The 23,835-nt window shown below is 34.1% G+C and overlaps 4 protein-coding genes across 6 annotated transcripts; 2 read left to right on the forward strand and 2 right to left on the reverse strand.

Moving 5' to 3' along the window:
* On the forward strand, positions 4,482–5,513 carry LOC109333912. The gene is made up of 2 exons (XM_019569494.1): positions 4,482–4,775; positions 5,049–5,513. Exons 1-2 carry the CDS (start codon positions 4,482–4,484, stop codon positions 5,511–5,513), a joined length of 759 nt encoding a protein of 252 aa, XP_019425039.1.
* On the reverse strand, positions 6,895–13,218 carry LOC109334529 (serine/threonine-protein kinase Nek6-like). Its single transcript, XM_019570352.1, has 14 exons — positions 12,658–13,218; positions 12,171–12,237; positions 11,308–11,373; positions 11,119–11,165; positions 9,816–9,861; positions 9,655–9,735; positions 9,526–9,568; positions 9,385–9,434; positions 9,135–9,216; positions 9,003–9,052; positions 8,811–8,884; positions 8,530–8,581; positions 7,212–8,448; positions 6,895–7,015 (listed from the first exon to the last, which is right to left on the reverse strand). Exons 1-13 carry the CDS (start codon positions 12,786–12,788, stop codon positions 7,234–7,236), a joined length of 2,004 nt encoding a protein of 667 aa, XP_019425897.1. The 5' UTR covers positions 12,789–13,218; the 3' UTR covers positions 6,895–7,015; positions 7,212–7,233.
* Positions 15,365–17,643, reverse strand: LOC109333673 (chaperone protein dnaJ 6-like). The gene is made up of 8 exons (XM_019569210.1): positions 17,414–17,643; positions 17,216–17,314; positions 16,872–16,973; positions 16,589–16,648; positions 16,386–16,492; positions 16,215–16,297; positions 15,858–15,948; positions 15,365–15,783 (listed from the first exon to the last, which is right to left on the reverse strand). Exons 1-8 carry the CDS (start codon positions 17,489–17,491, stop codon positions 15,573–15,575), a joined length of 831 nt encoding a protein of 276 aa, XP_019424755.1. The 5' UTR covers positions 17,492–17,643; the 3' UTR covers positions 15,365–15,572.
* Positions 18,725–20,989, forward strand: LOC109333849 (zinc finger A20 and AN1 domain-containing stress-associated protein 8-like). Of its 3 annotated transcripts, none has more exons than XM_019569431.1 (3): positions 18,725–18,835; positions 18,928–18,977; positions 20,273–20,989. In XM_019569431.1, the coding sequence occupies exon 3, from the start codon at positions 20,287–20,289 to the stop codon at positions 20,803–20,805; it is 519 nt and encodes a 172-aa protein (XP_019424976.1). In that variant the 5' UTR covers positions 18,725–18,835; positions 18,928–18,977; positions 20,273–20,286; the 3' UTR covers positions 20,806–20,989. The 3 variants fall into 3 exon arrangements, with proteins under 3 accessions (XP_019424976.1, XP_019424977.1, XP_019424975.1); XM_019569432.1 differs by having other exon boundaries at positions 18,928–18,972; XM_019569430.1 differs by lacking the exon at positions 18,928–18,977.

The following is a 23,835-nucleotide window of genomic DNA, read 5'->3' on the forward strand; positions in this document are numbered from 1 at the left end:
AGTTGGTTGGTTCTTTACAGAGAACTTTAGGAGAGTCTTTAAAGAATTTTGTTGAAGAATAGTTCCAGAGGCACAGGGAAGAGGAAAGTTCAACATGGAGATCAAAACATTACTAATCAGATTGGGGAAATAAGCAAAAGAAATCTTTTCCTTATTCTTGCCACACTAGGTTATCAAAAATCGATTTTCCTAGATTTAGTGGGGATAATGTACAAGAATGGTTTTACCAATGTGAGACATATTTTATGATTGATGATACTCCTGAAGAATTTAAAGTCAAGTTGGCTATTATGCATTTTGAAGGGAAGGCATTGAAATGGCATCATGCGTATGTGAAATCAATGTGGAATTCATTGCCTGGTTGGGGGGAGTATGCGAAGGTAATCATGGAAAGATTTGGTGAAGTCTATGACGATCCCATGGCTGAGTTAATGCAGTTGAGGCAGAAGGGTTCAATTAGAGAGTATCATGAGGAATTTGATGCAATCATTACTATATTGGAACTTCCAACAGAATATACCTTGAGCTGTTTTTTAGGTGGGATGAAGAATGAGGTGCAAATGATGGTGAGGATGTTCTAACCACAATCAGTTAGGAAGACTTTTGCATTAGCTAAACTATATGAGTCTTCCCATAAATGACACAAAGGCCATTGATGACACTTAAACCAAGTACAAGTGCAGAATCAGAGCAGGCAAAACCAAAAACAAGGTTTGCAAGGAACTTATCTCCAGCTTTTATAAACAAGAGAAGGGCTAAAGAGTTATGCTACTTTTGTGATGAACCTTATGTAAGAACGAGGTTGCAACTAAGAGGGGGGTAAATTAGTTGACTCAAAAATTATGACCACTTTTTTTGCAAAATCAAGAGTTAATGTGCAGCGGAAAATATATGCAAAAAAAATAATCAAGATAAAATGAAAGAGATAAGGGAGAAGAGAATACACTGTGATTTTTATACTGGTTCACCTTCTAGTCCACCGAAGGCTACGTTCAGTACTCTTGCAGCACAAGAGATTTCTTCACTAAGAATTATGAGTTGTAATTACAATATCTCACCTCGATATTTCTATGTACCTTACACACTCCCTAATCCTTATTCACTCTTGGAAAACACATTTCCAAGTGATTCTAATCCCCTTTATTTTCACACTCCATGAAACAAAGTATTCTGCAACAATAGTGAAGAATGTACAACAATGACAGATTGCATTTACAAGTATGAAAGTAGTATAACTTGCAATCCAATCAACTCTTTTGTATACCAAGTAATAATGCTCTTTGGAAAACTTTGAAACACTTCTAAGCAACTTGAGGAAAACAACTTTGAAAGTTAAGGACTAGTTGCAAAAAGTGTAGATAAATAACTTCAGAATAAGTTTAAGAGCTTTTTGAAATTGTATAAGAGTTGTGTGTTGTTGTGTTATGAGAGTTAGAGCCTTTATATAGACTTTTCAAACACCCATGGTGCCTTTCTGAAAGTGTAGGAGTTGTTTGAAGTGAAGAGATTTCGTTTGGAGTGAGAACATTTCATTTTGAAATCTGAAATCTGATGCAACAGCTCTCAGTAATTGATTACTAACAGTGAGTAATCGATTAACCAAACTCTTTGTCCATTGTTCATTTAAAATCGAATAAGAGTAATCGATTACAACAAGATCGATTACTCAACTTTTCAAAACTGGTAATCTATTACTCAAGGACAGTAATGGATTACTCTGAACAGTTTTAAGTATGATAACTCTTTTCTCACACACGTAACATGTTACTTAGATGAAGTAACTCGTTACACACTATTTTTGAAAATTGTTTTAAGTGTTTTAAAGTGTTTCAACTTTCTTTAAAAATAGTTTGAGCATTACTACTTTGTATATTTAAGAGTTTTAGGATAGAAGTACCTATAGAGACTTAATCTAATTATCTTGAAGCTTTAATCTTCTTTGTCTTCATAAGTATTCTTCATTTTCTTCTTTTTGGTGATGTTGGTGTCTTCATCAAAACTGTGTCAAGGTCAGGAGCAAAGATCTTCTTCATACCTTATTCACTTGAGCATGGGTTATCACATAAGAAATTGCAAATCCACCTATTGGAAGTGGAGGATGCAGATGATGAAGGTCAGGGATTGATCAATACCAATGAGGAGGTAAAAGAGCAATTTGATGAGCCTCAAATTTCGGTCAATGCCTTAACTAGAGTCGCAAATTTCAGAACTATGAGAATCACAGGGAAATATCACAAGAAGTCATTGTATATACTGATTGACAGTGGTAGTACTCACAATTTCTTAGATATCAACATGGCCAAACAGATGGGATGCAAGATTGATGACTTACAACCCTTAATGGTCATAGTGGCAGATGGAACCAAGGTGCAGATTTCTCATGTGGTGAGACACTTTAGTTGGATCATACAAAACACTATATTCACCTCGGATGTTATGCTAATTCCATTAGGATGTTGTGATGTAGTTTCAGAGGTCGAATGGTTGGTTACATTGGGGGATATCACATGGAATTTTGACAAATTATCTATGGAATTTTCTATGCAAGGTAGAAGGCATGTCCTAAGGGGTTCTTCTCAATTGGAACATTAGCATATGGAGAAAGTCTTGAACAAGAGTGTGCAATTATCAATGATCTAAGTTTGTGTTGAAGAGGGGTTGCTAATTCACTCTTTGACTACTCATGTTAGGCAACAAGAGATTCATGGGTCAATTGTTGATCTTCTCAACCAGTATGCAGATTTGTTCCTCATCCCTACTCAATTACCTCCTAGGAGAGAAGGACATGATCATCGAATTCCATTGATGAAGCTTAGTGACCATGTGGACAAGAGACCATATAGGTATGTAAGACAACAGAAGGATATTATTGATAAAATAGTGTAGGAAATGTTAGAAACAGGAGTGATACAGAGTAGTAGCAGACCCTATGCTAGCCCTGTTATCTTGGTGGACAAGAAGGATGGTTCATGAAGATTATGTGTTAACTATAGGGAGCTGAACAAGGGCACTGTTAAGGACAGATCTCCTATCCTTTAGTAGATGATTTGATGGATGAACTTCATGGATCTGTTATCTTCTCAAAGATTGACTTAATGGCAGGTTACCATTAGGTTGGAATGGACTCTTTGGATATACACAAAACTGCTTTCAAAACTCATAGTGGCCATTATGAGTATTTGGTAATGCCCTTTGGCCTTACTAATGCCCCTGCTACCTTTCAAAGTTTAATGAATTTAGTGTTTAAGGTGTTTTTAAGGAAATTCCTTTTGGTATTTTTTGATGACATACTCACCATGATTTGAAAGAACATCTTGTCCATTTGGAAAAGTTCTTAGCTACTATGAGGCATCACAGTTTGTTTGCTAAGCAATCTAAGTGTTTTTTGGGGTCTCAAGAGTAGAGTACTTGAGACATTTTATTTCAGCAGAAGGAGTATCTATTGATCCTGCTAAGATCAAGGTAGTGTAGGATTGGCCAATGCCTACTACTATAAAGCAACTAAGGGGGTTCTTGGGTTTGGCTGGATACTACAGAAGATTTGTGAGAAATTATGGGATAGTGGCAAGGCCATTAACTAATATGCTTAAGAAAGAAGGTTTCATATGGTCTGATTCTGCCAGGGCTGCATTCCAAGAATTAAAACAGTTACTCTACTCTGCACCAGTTTTAGCATTACCTAATTTTTTAGTAGGATTCATTGTAGAAGTGGATGCCTCAGGCCATGGAATAGGTGTTGTCTTGATGCAAGCACATCATCCAATTGCCTTCATCAGTAGGTTGTTGAATCAGCAGCAACAATCCCTCTCCACTTATGAAAAAGAGTTCATAGTTGTAGCGTTTGTAGTGCAGAAATGGAGACACTACTTACTTAATAGGCATTTCATCATCAAGATTGATCATAGGAGTTTGAATTATATGTTAGACCAAAGGCTCACAAATTTTTTCCAACAGAAATCGTTGATTAAGCTAATGGAATTTGATTTCACAACTGAGTTCAAACAGGGCAAAGATAATGTGGTTGTTGATGCATTATCCAGAAGGGAGGAAGGGGAATGTTTGGCTTTGGTGGTTCATGACATTCACTCTGATGTACTGGACAAAATCACAACCATTTGGGCATCTGATCCAGGCCTTGCTAAGATCATATCTCATCTGCAATTGGACTCAACTTCACACAAACATTATACTTGGACTAGTGGTGAATTAAGAAGGAAAGGGAAACTAGTAGTTGGCCAGGATCTAGTACTCAGACAAGAGTTACTTCAATGGTTCCACAATGTTGTTGCAGGGGTCATTCTGGCGGGAATGCTACAACTAAAAGAGTTAAATCTGTCCTGCACTAGAAGGGATTGAACAAGGATATCAAGTAGTTCATTCAACAATGCCAAGTATGCCAACAATGAAAGTATGACACAGCTGCTACTCCTGGTTTCTTGCAACCCTTGCCCATTCCTGGTCATGTTTGGCAACACATTACTATGGATTTCATAGAGAGTCTTCCTAATTCACAGGGTAAGCAAGTTATCTTTGTCGTGATGGATAGGCTTAGTAAATCTGCTCATTTCATGCCTTTATCACACCCTTATACTGCTGGAATAGTGGCTGAATCCTTTATGGACATTGTATTCAAATTACATGGGTTCCCTGACTCCATAATAAGTGATAGGGACCCCATTTTCATTAGCCATTTTTGGCAAGAGTTGATTGCTTTCCAAGGTGTTCAACTCAACCTATCTACAGCTTACCATCCTCAAACTGATAAACAGACTGAGGTCGTGAACAGATGTCTAGAAACCTACTTAAGGTGCATGTGTATAGATTCTCCACATCAGTGGTCGAAATGATTACCTTTGGCTGAGTGGTGGTACAATACCACCTTCCATACTTCTATTCAAGCCACTTCATATGAGGTAGTTTATGGACAACCCCTACCAGTTTACCTTTCTTATTTACCAGGGGAGTCTAATGTATAGTTGGTTGATAGAAGTTTAGTCAAAAGAGAGGAAATGCTCAAAATTCTCAAATTCCATCTCATGAGAATACAGAACAGGATGAAACAAGTGGCTGATAGGCATAAAAGTGATAGGGAATTTCAGGTTGGAGACAAGATCTATGTTAAGCTTCAATCCTATAGGCAAATTTCAGTGGCTGCAAGGGGAAATGAAAAATTATCTCCCAAGTATTTTGGACACTTTGAAGTGTTAAGCAAGATAGGAGTTGTGGCCTACAAATTGCAACTATCAATTCACTCGAAAGTGCATAATGTATTCCATGTCTCTCAATTGAAGAAGCATATTGGCCAAGAAATTGTTGCCGCATCCATCCCTGCAACCATAGAAGAAGGCACAAGAGATAGGGAACCTGAAGCCATTTTGGACAAGGCCACCGTGAAGCGACGAGGTAGGGCTGTCACAAAAGTCCTGGTCCAGTGGAAGCATCATCTACCTGAAGATGCTACATGGGAGTTTTATTTTGATCTATGTAAACAATTTCCTCATTTCCATTCTTGAGGTCAAGAATATTTCTAGGTATGGGGCAATGTTAGGGGTATTCTTGTAAGGGCAGTATTATTGTAAGGGTAGAAGGGTCATTGTGCTTAGTTAGTTGAGAAGGAAATTGGAGGAAAAGTTAGTTATTTGGGTTGGTTTGTATAAGTAACTTGGTGAGTAAGTTACAAAATTATTCATTGACAATTTCTACAAAATACAAATCTTCTTCTTGTAATTCTTGATTCAATCAATAAGATATTTCAAATTCTTCTTCTTTTCCATAAGAATTTCTACTTCTTGTTCCTGGAATTGCCGAATTCGTGTTAGAATTCCCCAATTCATCTACATTCATATCATAGCGGGTCTCCAAAAAAAAGCTAGTCATCATAATGGAAATGAAGAAGGTTACATGCGCCGTCCTCATCGTCGTTGCCTCCATGAGCGCAGCCATGGCTGCCACCGAGGTTTCGGCCCCCGGCCCAAGCACCAGTGCAGCTACCTTGCCCATTGTTGGCTCCTTGGTTGGTGCATCAGTGTTGTCTTTCTTTGCCTTGTTCCACTAAGCTTGTGACAATGTTAAAGGGGAAGGAAAATGTAATAGGATATTATAGTGTAATGAATAAGGATTGATTGAGCTTTTAGCCCATCCAATTCATTGAAAAAAAAAAGGAACAAGTGTTGAATAAAGTAATGAAGCAAATTGATATTGATGTATGTGTTATCATGATTGTTGAATGAAATATTAATTTGTTTAATTTTTTGTGTACAAATGTTTAATTTTTTGTGTACAAATGTTTACTTTTCTCATCTTATATAGTTTAATGTATTATCATTCTAGAATATAGCCATAGTATCTCAAGAATTAAGACACAGAATCATGCAGGGAAACCTGCACTTAATCAACTTTTTTCAGCCATGCATCAATTTTCATAAAATAGGACAAAAACCTTTGATTATGTAGTAATCTCTAATCACTTCTAAAAGGAATAAAATGGGAGAAAAACAAAAACAAATACAACAAATGGGGTGGGGAGATTTTAGCACAGACATCACAGTTACTTATGTTTCTCTTTATTGAACATTATTTTGTTCTGCATGAATGCTCTTTCAAAGTGGTACAGGATTATGAAAACCAATTTGTCCTTTGGATAATAAACAAATATTTTAAGAAACAAAAGAATTGAAGGTCTCACAATTTCTTTTGTTATTTCCTCCTTTGTTTTCTCAAAAAGAAAGTTGCCAAATTTTGATATACAAAGTTGTAAAAAGAATGAATGATAAACATCAGGGGAGGGGAAATGACAGATCTCATGCAATCAATGGCTATAGCCTGTAGAAAATACAATTGATATACAACCTATAAAAATAATAATTTAATTCATTTACTATGCAACCCACACAAGGGAAAAATGTAGGATTCAACTTTGCACTCTTCAATCTTCAATCAAGCAACAATCTCCAAGGTACAAACTTATGTGACATTTGAAAATACACATTTCTTATAAATAGTGTATAAATAATAAGAGAATAAAGTATCTCCACATACCAGGAGATAATTTATCTCCTCCAACCAGTAAAAGTATAACATATGTACTATTTGTTTAGTTTTAGAAATATTTTTGTAAAAAATAATTAAATATGACACATGTCATGATTGTAATGGCTGGAGAAAATAACTTATCTCCTTATACGAGGAGATACATTATTCTCAGATAATAAATGATGACAACCTCTTATAAAACTAGGTTTTAGGATTCAACTTTTGAGCAGATAAGAGGCTCTTTGTTAACCATATTGCTGTTTCTCTGGATGAAACAGCTTCTTTTCCAAATGGTCTTAGAACACCAGCAAGCTCTTCAAGTCTATCTTGCTTAAGTAGCTGAGCACATAACTCAAGCAGAGATTCCAAAGCATCAGCTCTTTGCTGCAATGGATTATCCAATGTAGTCTTGGTTGTTTCATCAGCAACTGCTGCAGTAACTGTACTTAACGAAATGCCACTCAGTGTCGTCGGATCAACCACGACAGTGCTATCATCTTCACCCATGGGGCAAGTAGTGGTGTGTGATTTTGCTGTGTCTTCATCCTTAAATGGAAGTGTGTCATTACTCTCAGATGTGACGCAGTTTATATGCAAAACTTCTGTAAAAACATCGGCGTTTTCGTTTTTCTTAAAGCAGTTTTCAGATACTGTGTCATTTTCAGCATTAATAGGATGCACAAGTAGTGATGAATTTTCCTCCTCATCAGTGGACTTATCTTTATTAGTGCTGGCTGTATCAATGGACTTATCTTTATCAATGCTGCTACTGCCTGCACTAGACATTGTTGATTTCCCGGAGTCCTCAAGTTTGGCATCTATCCTATGTGCCTCAAAATTATTAAAAACTTCATTGGAAAAATAATCTTCACCTATTGCAGTCACTGCATTTATGTCAAACACTTCTAATTTTTGAAAATGTTCCAGAGCAAGTCCTTGTTCCACACGCACGAAATCTTGTGTACTCAATGAAATGATCTCGTTGTCAACTGTTTCCCTTGCGGGTCTACTTTTAAAGTCTGTGTCCTTGAACACACTGCGAATAGTTGGTTCAGATGCCGTTGACACATCTTTTGAGCCACTGATACTAGTAGAAGATTCCACTGTGTAGCTGGTAAGATAAACTATCTTGGTCTCAAAGTTGTCTTCTGCACTGGTTGAGACTGTTAGCTCACCGTCATTAGGAAGATTGCTTGGCCGTACATCTCCATTTCCCTCAATTGGATGAACTCGATCCAAACAATTTACTAATCCAGCTTCCTTATCCCCATGGTCCTTGCCACCACTAGATTTATGAGGTGATCTTGTTTTATCCGTTGAGTTAACTAAGGGACGTACTGGAAGAACATTAGATGATGCATTATGACAGCGAAGAACATAAGGTTGTAAATGAGGATGTCTTAACAATTCAGCTGCCTGTAAAAAAAGAGAAGCGGCATTAGAATAGATAGTTCAATCCAAATTAATCACACACAAGAGAGGCTCAGTTGAACTCACTGTTGGTCTATGTTCTGGATTTTTCCTCAGCATGCTCTTGATAATTTGTTTCCTGTTACATGTAAGCCATTGCTCAGTTTTATCATTAAAATGAAATATATGAAAGAAAGGGGTGGGAAGGAGGATTATCCAATTATTAGCAAAAAATTAATGGAAATTTTGATTGGCCTAAATATATTTGTATTCACTTTGAGGGTAAATATTTAAGTCGTTGATCAAAAGAACAGGTTATAAAAATTATGCTAGCGGCGTGATTGGAATGGTTTGAAGATCTTACTTACAGTGTGGAAGAATAAACAATTGGCAGTAGAGAAATGGAGGATCTTTTTATTTTATTGATAAGTCCAGCCATGTCCTGTTTTGGTCATTCACTCATTTGTCAAATTAACTTGCTAGTTTAAAATAATATTGAAGAATGGAGTCAACATATCCATTGTATTAATCGAACTCTTGTGGATGGTTCATGCTCTTACCGGAGCACGAAATGCAGGTTGATGTGCAGCAATCTCAAACAAGCAGCAACCTTTACAAAGAGATATCAATGTTATACAAGGTCGGATATTATATGGCTTTGTCAATTAGAATAAGGCATCCATGAACCTTACCAAGCGACCACATATCGGATTTATAACCATATGGTATATCAGCAAGGAGCTCCGGACACATGTAACTTGGAGTTCCAACAACCTAGACAAGATATGAGACGGGTGTGAATGATAAACAGGTGTCACTACATGGATTAACTCAAGTATCATTAACATTAGCATGTTATAAGAAGTTCAAAGTGAGATGCAATAAACTACATCTCGAAGAAAGTATCAGATAAATGGTATGGTTCCAACATATATACATTACCGAGGAAGTAAGGCCTTCGGTATTGAGTCGCTTTGCAAGACCAAAGTCACCTGTATTGTCCATGAAGTAAATATATTTCTTTAGATAACACAGAACATGAAAGCTAAAAGTTATGAGCTTTCAAGGGACAATGTTTCATACCAAGCCGAATGTTCTTGTCTTTAGTGAGGAATATGTTGGAACACTGAAATTGAATGAAGTTGCATAGATGTTAAACATCACATAAATGACTTCTTTCTCAAGATAAGGTTCAAGGGAATATGTAAATACCTTAAGATCTCTGTGGATTACACGATTAGAGTGCAAGTAGTCCACAGCTATCAACAATTGAGTCAGCCATTTGCAGACCTTCTGTAGAAGAAATTGGTGATCATGAGTAAGGTTTCTTACAAGGAAATATCGAGGAATGGTAGATTAACCTTATTAATTACCTCTTCGGGAAATAATGATCCTCGAGCTCTCTTTATTTTATCAGCCCTGCTCCACACAAAAAGGCAGTGTTTCATGATTAGGACTTCATGTCTGTTTGGATTTAAAACATCCTAACAGCAAACAGCCAATAGAAAATAGAGGAGAGAAATAATTCTGATATTAAACTGAAAACGATCCAAGAAGGAGAACCTTCTTCCGAGGGAAAACCCTACAAGTCAGTACTTCAAAAAACATAGCCTAATAACAGTACGTCTATTTATAGTAAATCGTCTAACCCTGCTAATGAAATAAAGATAGACTTAACTAACTAACAGATAAAGATAGTCTAGACTTAACCAACTAACAATATCAAATAAAACCAAACCCAAGCCGAATCAAATAGCCCCCCTTCGCTCCAGTCCCTCTTCCTCCTAGAGTAAACCGTCCAAAGTGGAGGCTTCTCTTGGATCCTAACAACACCTCCCTCCAAAGAATGAACCCTGTCCTCACTCCTCAAGATTCAAATCAGGGAATTGATCTTGAATCACAGCCATATCTTCCCAAGTCGCCTCTTCCGACAGATTTGTGATGCAACTGAATCAAAATTTGACGTTTAACTTCATCCTTCCCCTGAACTACACTTCTCTGATCTTCAAAACCTGACCCAAATATAAATCAGCATTATGTTCCAAATTCGGATGTAACTCCTCTTGTACCGGATGATTACCAATGGCCTTCTTTAATTGGGCACATGGAAAACCAGATGTATTTGGTGTATCAGGCAAGGTATTTGGTTATTCTATTTTTTTAATCGTTCTATCAAATGTGCCTTTCACATATGTATAAAAAAAAAACACGTGACCATGGGATTCTGCATCATCCAAATTACAATACAGAAACACGGTTGTAGCAAGATATATGACCAACATCATACAAAACGCATTTTGGTACCAAAAAATGGGAAATGAAGAATGAGGATTATGAATAGGGAATGGAGAATGAGGGTCTATGAAGTGAGGAAGAGGAAGGATGAACGTTAAAAGGATTCAAAAGTTGAAGTGAGTAGTTGAGATGTTGAGAAGTGATTTGGATGAGGATCGGGCCTGTTTAAGTGCTGTAGGCCTTCACTTGACAGGCATGTTAATAGTTATGCAAACAATTTTTGAATCCTTAACCATTTAAATGTAAATTGCCATTTGCTGATTAACACTTTTTTCTCCTAAGATACGACCACAAAACATTGCTCAGTGACTGAAAACAAAAAACTCTTACATAATTTATGCAAGAAATAACAGTGTTCATAACACATATTACTTTACTTACATGTCACCTCCTTCACAATATCCAGTTATAATACATATATGGTCCTCCTACAAAACATGAAATATCAGAGACATGCCATGAAGAGTGATCAACATCAGAATAAGGCGATATACATATAAATCTTCAAACTTGATTTAAATCCCTACATACATGTACACCAGAAAATAAAAAAGGAAATTATGTCCTTACCTTCTCCACCCAAGCATCTTTGTACTCAACGATATATGGATTTTTTAGTTTTGCAATCAGGTTCATCTGTAACAGAAAGAGCCAAAGAGGGAATGTCATTTTTATGCAACTAGACGGAAAGTAATCATTCAAAATCAGCTTTATACAGCCTCTTAGGATGGATGTCTGTGAAATCAATCTTTACATTTATTAATAGTATAGATGCTGACTTCCGTTTTATGGAAAACTTATCTTAAGATTAAACGAATAAAAATAAAATGATATTTCATTTGGTATTTAAAGCATTTTGTGACAATAATAATATTCACAAAAACAATATCCTCTTCTCTGGAAGTTTCATGGGCCCTTTGAAAACAAAGGTGACTAGAATATCACCTACAAGACTTTGTCAATCAAATTAATTCAGTTTAAGTATAGTATAGTCATTCTCCATGTTTGTCAACTAGACTTTTCTACCATGGATGTTGCTTCTTGAATAAACTACATACTCAGAAGTCAGATACCAGTTATTTGTAGAATGAAATGAACTCAGCCACCAATGGCATATTCAGAGATCATGATGGAAGAGAAATATATAGAAATGAGATTCACGCATGCATAATATATAACTCAAACGACCATAGGAAACAGGTTGATCAGTACAATTGATTCTATCGAACATAACACATTAAGAACCACAAAAAAGGAGAAATAAGACAGTAATATGAATAATTTGGTGTAAAAAAATTGCTTGTCCAATCAAAGTAAGGATTTTTTCCCACCATGGTTAAAGACCAAAAAGGAAAGGAGACAATATACTAAATACAAAGCATGGTGGACATATAGTATATGAACCATCAAGGGTTTGTTTTTGTTATACCAACCTCTTGGTGTGCTGTCATTTTGAACTTCTCTGTTTGCTTAGCCAAACGAATCTTTTTCAGCACATACCTACCATGGAAGAAATCATGAAAATGAGTATAGTGATTGAATTTGGAAATGACAAGTCAACTACAATACAATGGGGGAGTTTTCGATCCCAACAATTCAACATCAAAATCTCAAAATATAAACAAAGAAAAAATTTGAAACTTTCTCTATTGGGCTATCCATTAGTTAACTAAAATCAATCTCAATCCTTCACATTGCATGGTTTTAACAGTTTACAGAACAGCTACATAAAAATTACTGATGCTAAAAAAGGTAACTACCATCAAAATTTCTGGCCTTCAACTCCAACAATCAAACACCAAAATCTAAAAAAAATGAAACTTTCTTCATGGGTTTGTCTATCTTTTTCACTAAAAATTGATCTTCATTCTCCAATCATTAATTTTGCATTCTTTAAGAAGTTACAAAAAAAACAGTTACCTCTTTTTCTCAGAGTTGTGAAGAACCAGAAAGGCAGAACCAAATGCCCCTCTACCAATTTGCTCTATAACTTCATAATCTTCCATCTTCTTTGACCTTGCATCACTACTATTACTATTATCTATCTCCATAGAAAACTCCAGAAGCTACAAGATAAAACACTGAAGCAGCAGATCCTGGTGGATATGCTATAAAAAAGTGATCTTTATGGCAAATAAAATTGAGAAACTGATTTCTACTACAACCCTTTTCACCAAAATGTTGTAATTGAATACAACCACTTAGATTGAAATGAAGGGGGCATTTAATATAAGGAAAGTGAATGTAAATGTAATTCTATGATGAGAAAAATTGGAAGGTATTGAATAGGTTCCAGCAACCATGAAAGGGGTTTCACATGAAATATGAGTAAAACTATATTCCACAATTATGACAGTAAACTACCTCATGAGAAAAAGAGAGAGAAAAGAGTAAGGGAAAAACAGAAGAATATAGTAGCACCAAGAGAATTTAGGTTGATGACTTACCTAAAATAAAGTGGAGAGAGAGAATGAATGGGGGCAACAAAGTCAAGGAAAAGCTATATAGCAAACACACATAATTATGGAGGTTACATTTAGTGTTGGTGTAAAAACATGAGTGTAATTTATGTAAGAGTGTAAAGATTTATACACAATCGAGGTATGTGATATTATTTATCATTTATTTATATTACTTCTATTTAGATGGTCAATAAATAATAATTAAAATGAGTGATAGGTGATACAGTCGTCATGGTGTAACAAATATTTTACATTATGAATGTATACAACTTTTTCTCAAACTATATACATTGAGTTACTATTATTTATTTGACTTATTTTCGGAAGGTTTTCTTAAAAAAACTCGATTATAATTATCACATTAATATTTATATTCAACCAGCTTTAGAATGAAACTATCGTGCCTCCTGATCTGGATTTTTTAGTATATTGTATGCTAAAATTTAAAAGTATGTCAACTAAATCATCTTTATCAATTGTATAGATTAATAATACTATGGATATATAAAAATTGAGATCAATAATTAAAGTTTTGCCTTATAAGAAGTACCGATAATTGATTAGAACAATTAATTAGGCGCTAAAATTGTTGGAGAAAAGATGAGACCTAAGATATGTGTCAGAATTTAAGTAAAATGAATTTGACTGTTGAATATTGGATCCAAAAAATATTTGTACAAAAAAAGAAGGGGAATGATTATCTCCTTGAAAACTGGACTACCTTATGAATTATATTATAAGAAAAAGATACATAGTGATTATGTAAGAGTTTTTTTATAATGTCATTGTATTATCCATTATTCATTTTTAATCATATTGACTCTTAAATAAAATGAATACAAATAAATGATAGATGAGACATTGACTATATATAAATTTTTATATTGTAAATATATTCATGTTATTTGTTTCACACTTTCACATCATATGCTAAAATATGGATATTGGTTTAATCAAAATAAAATCAATTCTAAGAAATTCTCATTTATAGCCAACTATCAAAACTATAAGTGATGTTTTCCCATCCAGAAAGAAAGAGCTAGTTCTTACTTTATTGGTGATATGAGACCAACAATCAAATATAAAATATGTAATATAATATTAATGTATGTGTTTTGCATTATTCAAGACTTTATTGGTAAGTGTATAAGTGGTGATATCATAGGGGCTGGGATCCTCTCTGGCAGTGGAGGGTCCAGTACTAAAATATGAGGTCCAGATTTATTTTATCATTTATAATAAGTTTTTGTCTAAAAATATTTTAAAATCTGAAATATTAATTTGTTTTAAGTCCACATGTAACAATCTTATATGATACTGGATCTATGATACTGGATCCTCCAGTAATAGAGGATCCATTTTCATATCATAGCTATGACCCACCCAATGACTTAAAAGAACATTGGGGTTGGAAAAGAGAGCATGGAGGACAGGACCTTAAAGATGTAAGGCATGGAAAACTAAAGAAAAAGGAAAGGAAAAGTCTTGCTTGCATTTTCAGATTTCATAGTACATCATTCATATTAAGGAATGTTCCTAACCCACGGTTGTAATGTCCTAGCACATGTTCCTAACATTGCAAGGTTAATGCTTTTTATATGAAAATTCCTTGATTCAATTGTCAAAGCCAAAAGATATACTACTAATACTATTGACCCTCACATGCATATGGGTTTTTAAGAAGAAGAAAAAACATAGATAAGAGTAAAAGGGGTTCTCTGTTTCAAGTAATTGTCTTTTTCCTTTTCAAGCTAAACAATTTCCCTCACATGCATTGTTGTAAGGAAAAAGTTACAACTAGTACAGTTTGGAGAGACAGGATAAGTTAATAACTGACATGAGAGAGTTCAGTTATTTATTCATTAGACCTGATACTTGTGAAGCATTTATCTGCACAACAACCTCTATTCTTTCATTTCATGTGTAATCACTCCTCCAACTATTATTGCAGCAAATAATATTGTGCATATGCATAGTTACACATGCATCACATTTTTTTCAATACTATTATTTAAAACAATTGATCTCATGTTACTTTCAACATCATGATTTTACTACATACTGGTGTAAGTAGATGCACACATCAAATAAGCATGAACCTTTCATGTACTGTCAGAGTAATCATGCTTGTGAACTAAGATAACAACCACTTGGGAGTTGGGAAATTGATAAAAGGATGAAAATAACTTTAACTGTGACAAATAAAATGGCTGTTTTAGCCTTGAAAATAACCAGTCTCATTAACTTAAACATGAAAGACAACATCCCAAAAGTTAAGCATTGAACTGCCACAACACTAACATTTGATAGCCACAACAGATGAGATAATGTTCACTGAAACACATTAACAAACTATACACAACTATAAGCTGGTTACTTCTGCTTTGATTTCTTTGATTTTTTAGAGGATTTGCTCTCCAGCTTTCTCTGTGCAGCTTCAAATTCCTCCTCGGAGGGTTCAGGTATATCACCTCCACCATACTTTGAAACTAGAGAGGAGAACATTGAATTGAACTGGCCTTTCCTCTCATTTCGGCGTTGTGATATGATTGCGTACAGATCAGTTTCCGGCTGCTTTCTTGACCTAGAGAGAAATAATGGATCAATCCTAAGTTATGGTATAAACAATATAAGCAAAACCCAAGTCAATAAACTTACTTTGCCCTCTTCCTTAAAGGACTTGTTGGTGGTTTGGTTTCAGATACCTCCTTTGCCCATTTCTGGTAGGCTTTTCTTGACTTTATTTCTCCTACAAGGTATGAGAAAAAACAAGCAATCATCAAGGAAGATACCGAACCCAAGAAAAACGTGTAATAACACCTAATGAACTCTGGCTACTTATATTAATATGCTGATTCTCATTGCAAAAAGTAAAATAACTGCATGGCCTCCCATTCTCATTGACTTTCATTCCTGGTCTGGAAATCCAAATTCACTATAACATATTCTCTATAGAGAATTCTAGATTCACATCAAATATCAACAAAAATCTAGTTAATAATTTAATATTCTTACCAGCATCTATAGCCTCATCAAGAATATCCTTGAATCGGTGTGAGTCCAATTTAGGATCTGAACACAGCATCGAACAGAAAAGCCTGCAAAGGGAAAGTTACTACAGATATCAAAATACAAGCCTTTTTAAAAATGGCTCATGCACATCAGATATTTGCAATGCTTTCTTACCTGTTCATATTACCCTTGCACTTCTTGTAAAGATCAATCAAATCAGTTTTCTCTGAATCAGATCCCCTATAGTTTGCTTCAAACTCCTCAATATCAGCTTCAGTCACCTACGGTTTACAAATTACAAAGTCATATAAATGAAGGGAAAAAAGTATACCACTGTGCATAAGGAGACAGAATATCACACATTAAAAAGGAAATACCTTCTTGTACATTGTTCTGAAAAACTCATGAAGGTTCTGAACAACATCTCCAGCAAGGTCCTGCTTTTCAGAAAAACGATAAATTACTTGTACATGTCTCGGACAGCTAAAATATCCGAAAATGCTAATCTTCCATTCTGTTATACATAAGATTATTTACACGGACAGTTCCCTACATTAAGATTTAAGACCATGAGGAATTACTTATGATCTAGACATTGCCAATTACGAATCCAAAATAGTATGACTTCATCAATTCATTTGCGGCAATAAAGAAACTCACATCATCATCAACACAACCAGTCTGATCATAAAGGGCTCGTTTCTCTTCGTCCCCAAGAATTGATATCACTTTTTGCAGTTGCTGGAATTTCTCTTTAGCTTGCTGTAAGAACACACAAGGAATTAAAAATGCCAACATCTTAAAACAAGAAGGGTGGCCCAGTGCACGAGGCTCCCACTCAGTAGGATGTATACAGCCTTACCCCTACAAGCTTTTCCGTGAGTTGAAATCACGACCTCATGGTTACTAAACAGCAACCTTACGATTGCTGCGCCGAACTCACCCTCTTGTGAAAATCTTAAAATAATAAAAGTAGTATTAATTAGAAAGTTTTAAATAATCACCACATCATCAGGATTCTTATCAGGATGAAGCCGCAATGCCAACTTATGATATGCCTTCTTTATTTCCTGTTGAGATGCTGTTCTCTCCACACCGAGAACCTATAATCACTCAATAATGAACAAAACATTGATTCTTAGTGTTGGTTTCAATTTCAGAAATGGAAATAGTGAAAACGTAATAAATTGAGAGTGAGGTACCTCGTAGAGGCTGTTTTGATGTTCAATTTCTTCCATTTGTTCATCGTCAGAAACCCTAGCTTTCTTCTTCTGCGACATTATGGTGAATTGGATTTGGAGGAAAGCGATTACAAAACTCAATTGTTTGATGGGTTTGCTTGCACGTCTTATAAATCTAGGTTCTGTGATTGAAATTCAAATCAAATTGAAATGAAAAAGAGAGAAGAAAATTTTGGGTTGTTCCCGCCATAGGGTTCCGAGTTTACTCAGGCCCAAACCATATATTTTCACATTTTTCTTTTTATCAGTGCTACTTTGTTATCAAACATTTCTTTTGTTTAGCATTGTTTAGCATTAGCCTTAAAATGTTTTTTCAACATGTCTTATTGGCTTATGGACATTTCAAACATACAAAACAAGCAGCACACAGATATCGTTAGAAAAGGTAATCAACATCAAATATATGCAAATGTATATATATATTTTGTTAAATGTGAGAAAGTACATTCTATTTATTATATGAATTTATATTCAAATGTGAAAAATTACTATCATTTTTTTATTATATATATATATATATATTTTATATTATATATTCATATGTAGTGTTCTTTTTGTATTTTGTATGCAAAGTATATATGGTTTATTTTGTATGGCTAATTATATACATTTATATATACTTTGTAATTTTATTCAGGACTGCTTATAAGCTCATTTTACCCATATTTATGGTGAGCAAAACCTAATATCTCATACCCTATTTAAAAACAGACACATTTATGTTTGCCCTAATTTAAGTTGATATTACATGAACTAGAGCAATCTTAATTATTAATACTATTGATAAGATATAAAAAAACTCAAACAAATGAATCATTTACCATAATTTATAGCTAAAAACAGATAATTGGGATATGATAATTCAAATACAATTATATTCTTTTGAACCATTCTAAAATCAATAAAATCATATCGTAGTCATTATTTTTTTAGTATTGAGTTTATAATTTTTACATAATACACGTACATTATAATAAATAATTTTTTCTTTGGTATAACCATATTGAGGAAAAATAACTGACAAGAACAAAATAAAAAATGAAAACATTTGAAATTATGAGATTGGGATGGTGATGGTTATGAAGATGAAGTTTGAAATTATATGAATGGGATATATAGATTCGAAAAGAAGATGAGTAATAGTAAGAACAATATATGTGTTTGAAATTATATGAATTGAATATTATGTGATTTTTTAATGGAGTAGCACAATGGCAAAATGGAAAATATGAAGCAGTGGAGTGGCAACTTTGTGAAGAAGAACCAACTCTGTGAAAAGTTCAAAGAGACAGACACAGAGAAAGAGAGAGGTTATCTCTCTCTCTCTTCATGCGTTTATTATCGTACTTTGTCTTCATTTTCTACTCAACTTTTCCATTTCAGGTTTGAATTATTATTATGTTTTTTCTTTCTCTTCAATTAATTCTCTTGTTTATTTTCTTAAACCCTTCGTCATGGTCTTGTTATTATTGTAGGGAACAGTTTAAGAGTGTGTGGATCGGTGAACCCTAACCGCATAGGTGAGGTAAAGGTTTATATTTTATGCAATTCGTCCAATTCCGAATGGGGTTTTACAATTGGGTTATTGATCATTGATTGAAAAATGGTTTTTTATTGTTTAGTTTTGGTTTTTCTTTGTGGGGTTGGTGTTTGTGGTCTGTTTGTAAGTGATATGAATAAGTAGATGTGTGAGGTATTAAAAAGATTTGATTTTTCTTTCTTCCCTTGTTTGTTTTTGATTTGGAGGATGTTGTCAACTATATACTCTGGTCGATTGTGGAAGCTTGCTTATGTTGATGTTTGTTTTGCTGGTTCTGTTGCATGCTTGAATTATTATTGAATACTGTCTCTTTGTTGATGTCTTTGTTGGAATTTACTGTCTCTTTTGTTGTTGATGTATTTGAAATAAGTGTCTGAGGGAAGGAGAAGGACTGCTGCTTAGTGAGGCACCATGCTTTCACCTATCGGGTATGCTGAGGGGGGATGTACGCAACCTTGCCCCCGAAGTAAATAGTCTGTTTCTAGGATTTGAACCATGACCTCTAAGTCATAAGGCCACAATTTATGTTTGCATTGGGGCTCACCCTCAACAAAGATTTCTAGCTAAATAATACAATGTTAGCCATATTATTAGCCCCTCAATCATGGAAATTTACTCTGGAAGTCCATGAATGTGCATTCAGTGGTTGAAATTAGTCCTTATGAAGGTGTGGACACTCAAGCACTATTTTGAATGACAAAATACTTATTTAGGGACTTCATGATTAATTTCCATCGTTTAGAGACTAAGATGACTGACACCATATATTCAGGGACTACGATGATTGACACCATATCAAACTACAGGGGCTAATTTGACTATTTATTCAATTCCACTACTTTCTTTTTAAAATCATTTTAACATTTACGTGCATGTCGTGATCTAGAGGGCGGTTCTCAGCACAACAGTAAGGTTGTGGCTTAGTGATAATGAGCTCAAAGATACAAAGTCTGGAAACAGTTTCTCCGCTTGCCAGGGGTAAGGTTGCGTACATTGATCTCTCCAGACCCTACTAGGTGGGAGCCCTGTACATTGGGCCGCCATTTTAACGTGCATGTCATGATCTCTGCATTATAAATGGCTTACTAAAAAGTATTGACCATTTTGTTTATGATGTAGTTCTTGTGCTTATGTGGTATCTATCTTCTGTTGAAGAAATTGGAAGGGCAATTTGCCTGTATTAAATTAATTCTTTATTTTGATTTGTGCAAGTAGATTTACAATGTTATAATATTTTTATATATTCTGTCTTCTGAGACCCTAAGGTGCTTGGCTTGCAGGTGGTTGTGAAATAATGGAGTCTCACGATGAGACAGGATGTCAGGCACCAGAGCGTCCCATACTTTGCATTAATAGTTGTGGCTTCTTCGGAAGGGCTGCTACAATGAACATGTGTTCCAAGTGCTACAAGGACACTCTGTTGAAGCAGGAGCAGAACAAACTTGCTGCTTCATCGGTTGAAAACATTGTGAATGGAACTTCCAATGCCAACGAAAAACAGGTTGTAACTGCAGCTGCTGTTGATGTACAAGTTGAAACTGTTAAGATCAAGACAATCCATGCTGATATTTCTGCCGATTCATCCTCTGGTGAGAGTTTACAAAATACAGCCAAGACAGGTCCCAGCAGATGTGCCACTTGCAAGAAGCGTGTCGGATTAACTGGTTTCAGCTGTAAATGTGGAAACATGTTCTGTGCAATGCATCGTTATTCTGATAAACATGATTGCCAATTTGATTATAAAACTGTTGGTCAGGATGCTCTAGCTAAAGCCAACCCTATAATTAAGGCAGATAAGCTCGACAAAATCTAGGCTCGAAAACTAGACTGAAGGTTAATATATGAAGGTTGATGCTTCATCTTTTGTCAGCAAGTTCTCAATCATATTAGTTTTGTATGTGCTCTTTTTTTAATTATATTAATAGTGTATTTAGGTTCTGATGTACAAAATTTGTGCAGTAAGTTTGAAGGTGGTGGGAGGAGTGTGTTATTTTAATAGTCTATTATTGTTATTGGACAATGCTACTTGAACAAGACAATTTGTCAGGTAAATCTGAAAGCACAGAAGTATGTTGTATGAATGAATGAATGAGTGTTCTTTAGATTACTATAAATTTCCGTTTCTTGAATATATATTTATGATTTAGTAAGTGGTCATAGTTTTGGCTTCAGCTTATATGGATCTTCTAACTATTCTATTTTCTTTCTAACTATTCTATTTTCTTTTATCAAAATATACTCTATATCTTTCTTTTTTTCATTTACAATACTTAAACCTTAGAGGGTGAACTTTGCTTTCTGGTGAATTAGAAGCTATATGTTCGAATCTCGGAAACAGTCTTTGCACCATTGAGGTTAAGTCGTAATTTCGTGTAAAGAGTAGAATTTGATACTAATTATTATAAACTTGTCTTTAAAACCCACTATCTCGTGTCCTGTTTCTTTCTCGAAAGACAAAGTTCAAGACTTTACACATTAGTTGAAATTTCTGATCTCTAAAATCAAATCTTCAGGTTATAAGATATCATGCAAATGTTAGTTATAAATTATCTGTCATTTTATTATAATAACTAATGTAAGCTAAAACTTGTTTTGTATAGACACCCCTTATATATAGACAGAAAAAAAAGATGTATATACTAATAGTGTAAAATAAATGAATGATGTATTGATTATGTATAAATTTTTATAATATTTGTGTGTGTATTTGTACTTATATGTTTAACTTCTTTTTGCATATATTTTGCACAATTAATTATACATATACCAATTTTCTCATTAAAATACTGTCTGATTTATTCGCTCTACCCTTCCAATAATTTATGGACCCATACGGGTGATTACTTGATTACTTTGCTTTTAAATGTGATTATTGATTAATAGCAGTATAGATGTATGCACTGTCAGTATAAGATTTTTTTATACTTTCAATGTATCCTCTACCATTTATTTTCAATCATGATTGACTTTTCAAGAAAAACATTTCAAATAAATGATAGATGATGCATTGATTGTGTATAAATATTTACATCATGTTACTTCAACTGATAAAGAGAGTAAAAGAATGGATTCAGATGTTTTATTCCTCAATACTTTATTATTTATATATATAAAAATTATTTCTAAAATCTAAATAAATATATTTACATATCATCTTTAAATTTGATTTTAAGATAATAACAATTTACTCAATATAAACAAATATATGGATTTGGTTTGTTATTAGTTATTTGTATGAACCTAACTGTGTGACTAAGACTTTACAGGTTGAGATCCTTATGACTTTCCTATGTCTTTGGGTGGAAAACAAAAAAAGATATAAATCAGTGAAGAGGGTACAATCATAAATGTCAATTTTACTCAACAAAAAAAAATCATCAACCGATTTCATTAAAAACCATGATTCCAAATGCCCCCGGCAAAGAAAAATCTCTCCTTGATTTCATGCACAAAGAAATATTCTTTTTCAACAATTATTTTAATCATTTTTTTTACAAGTTTCATTAGGATAAAATATATGATTGATTGTATTAGGTAAGCTCAACATGATTATTTATTGGATTTCTTTGGTGGTGATGATTATGGCATAGATTGAATCTGAAGACTTTATTAGGTGATTAATTTTGTTTTGACATGGCCTAATTTCATCTCATTACTCCACACTCTAAAATGTTTGATAATAATTAATATGGCTAATTAGCTAGGGGGTTGGTACCTACCTTGTATAGAAAAGTAAAAGGAGTTGATTGGACACTGCCACCTAATTATCAATGTACTAATCTATACCAAATTATTAAACTTTTTTTTTCATTGTCTTTTATCTCCAATATTCTAATCCTTCTTTCTCTAGATTCATACTTCTGTTTTGAGCAGAGTGCTCGGATTCGTCAAACACCCTCATGTGTCGGTGTTCGACACGTATTCGACATGGATACACTTAGATTCGTGAAAGATACTTATGCATAGAGTATCCAAAAATTAAAAAAAAAAATAAATATTAAGACACATATCCGATTCGTTTTCAATAAAATATAGGATATATGGATTCGTTTTCAGTAAAGTATAGGATTTATAGATTCGTTTCCAATAAAACAGAATAAGATATATTCGTTTTCAATAAAACATGATAACATAGATTCGTTTTCATTAAAATAAGATAAAATATATTTGTTATGAAGGGCAACGATTTTAGGATAGATTCGTTTTCATTAAAATAAAATAAAATAGATTTGTTATGGAGGACAATGATTTTAAATTTTCATTATATTTTTTACTTTGGATATTTTGATTTACACTTATAATTTTATTATATTTTATGTTTTATGTGTTTTTATTATTTTATACGTGTGTCCCTGAACGTATCGTATGCTGTATTTTGGAAAAAATACATATCGTACCTGACACATGTATCAGTATCCGTGCTTCATAGTATAGTACTATACTCTACCAGAATAATCTAAAATAATTATTGATTAAAGGGGGCTTTTCATTTTTTAATTTTCTGCCCTGTGAGGTTTTCACTTCCCTATAGATTCGTTTCCACATCAAAGTCAACACTGAAGAAATCTTTTGTAAACTAGGTCCCAAAAAAGTTTACATTAAAAGTTAGTTTGAGAATTTGATTTTGGAAGGAAAAGAAGGGGGAAAAAGAGTCATGATTGTGAGATTACTTACAAATCTCTATTTTTCATTCTTTCCCCTCCAAAATCCAACTCCCAAATTAACTCTAACCCGATAAACGGGCAAAAAAAAATGTGTGTTACATAAGTAGGTCCTTAACTAGATATGAGATTGAGGGTACCTCGATTCTATTTTTAATAAATGAAAATTCAGATGAGTTAGA

Source organism: Lupinus angustifolius, chromosome LG19 (assembly GCF_001865875.1).
Source record: "Lupinus angustifolius cultivar Tanjil chromosome LG19, LupAngTanjil_v1.0, whole genome shotgun sequence".
NCBI lineage: Eukaryota > Viridiplantae > Streptophyta > Magnoliopsida > Fabales > Fabaceae > Lupinus > Lupinus angustifolius.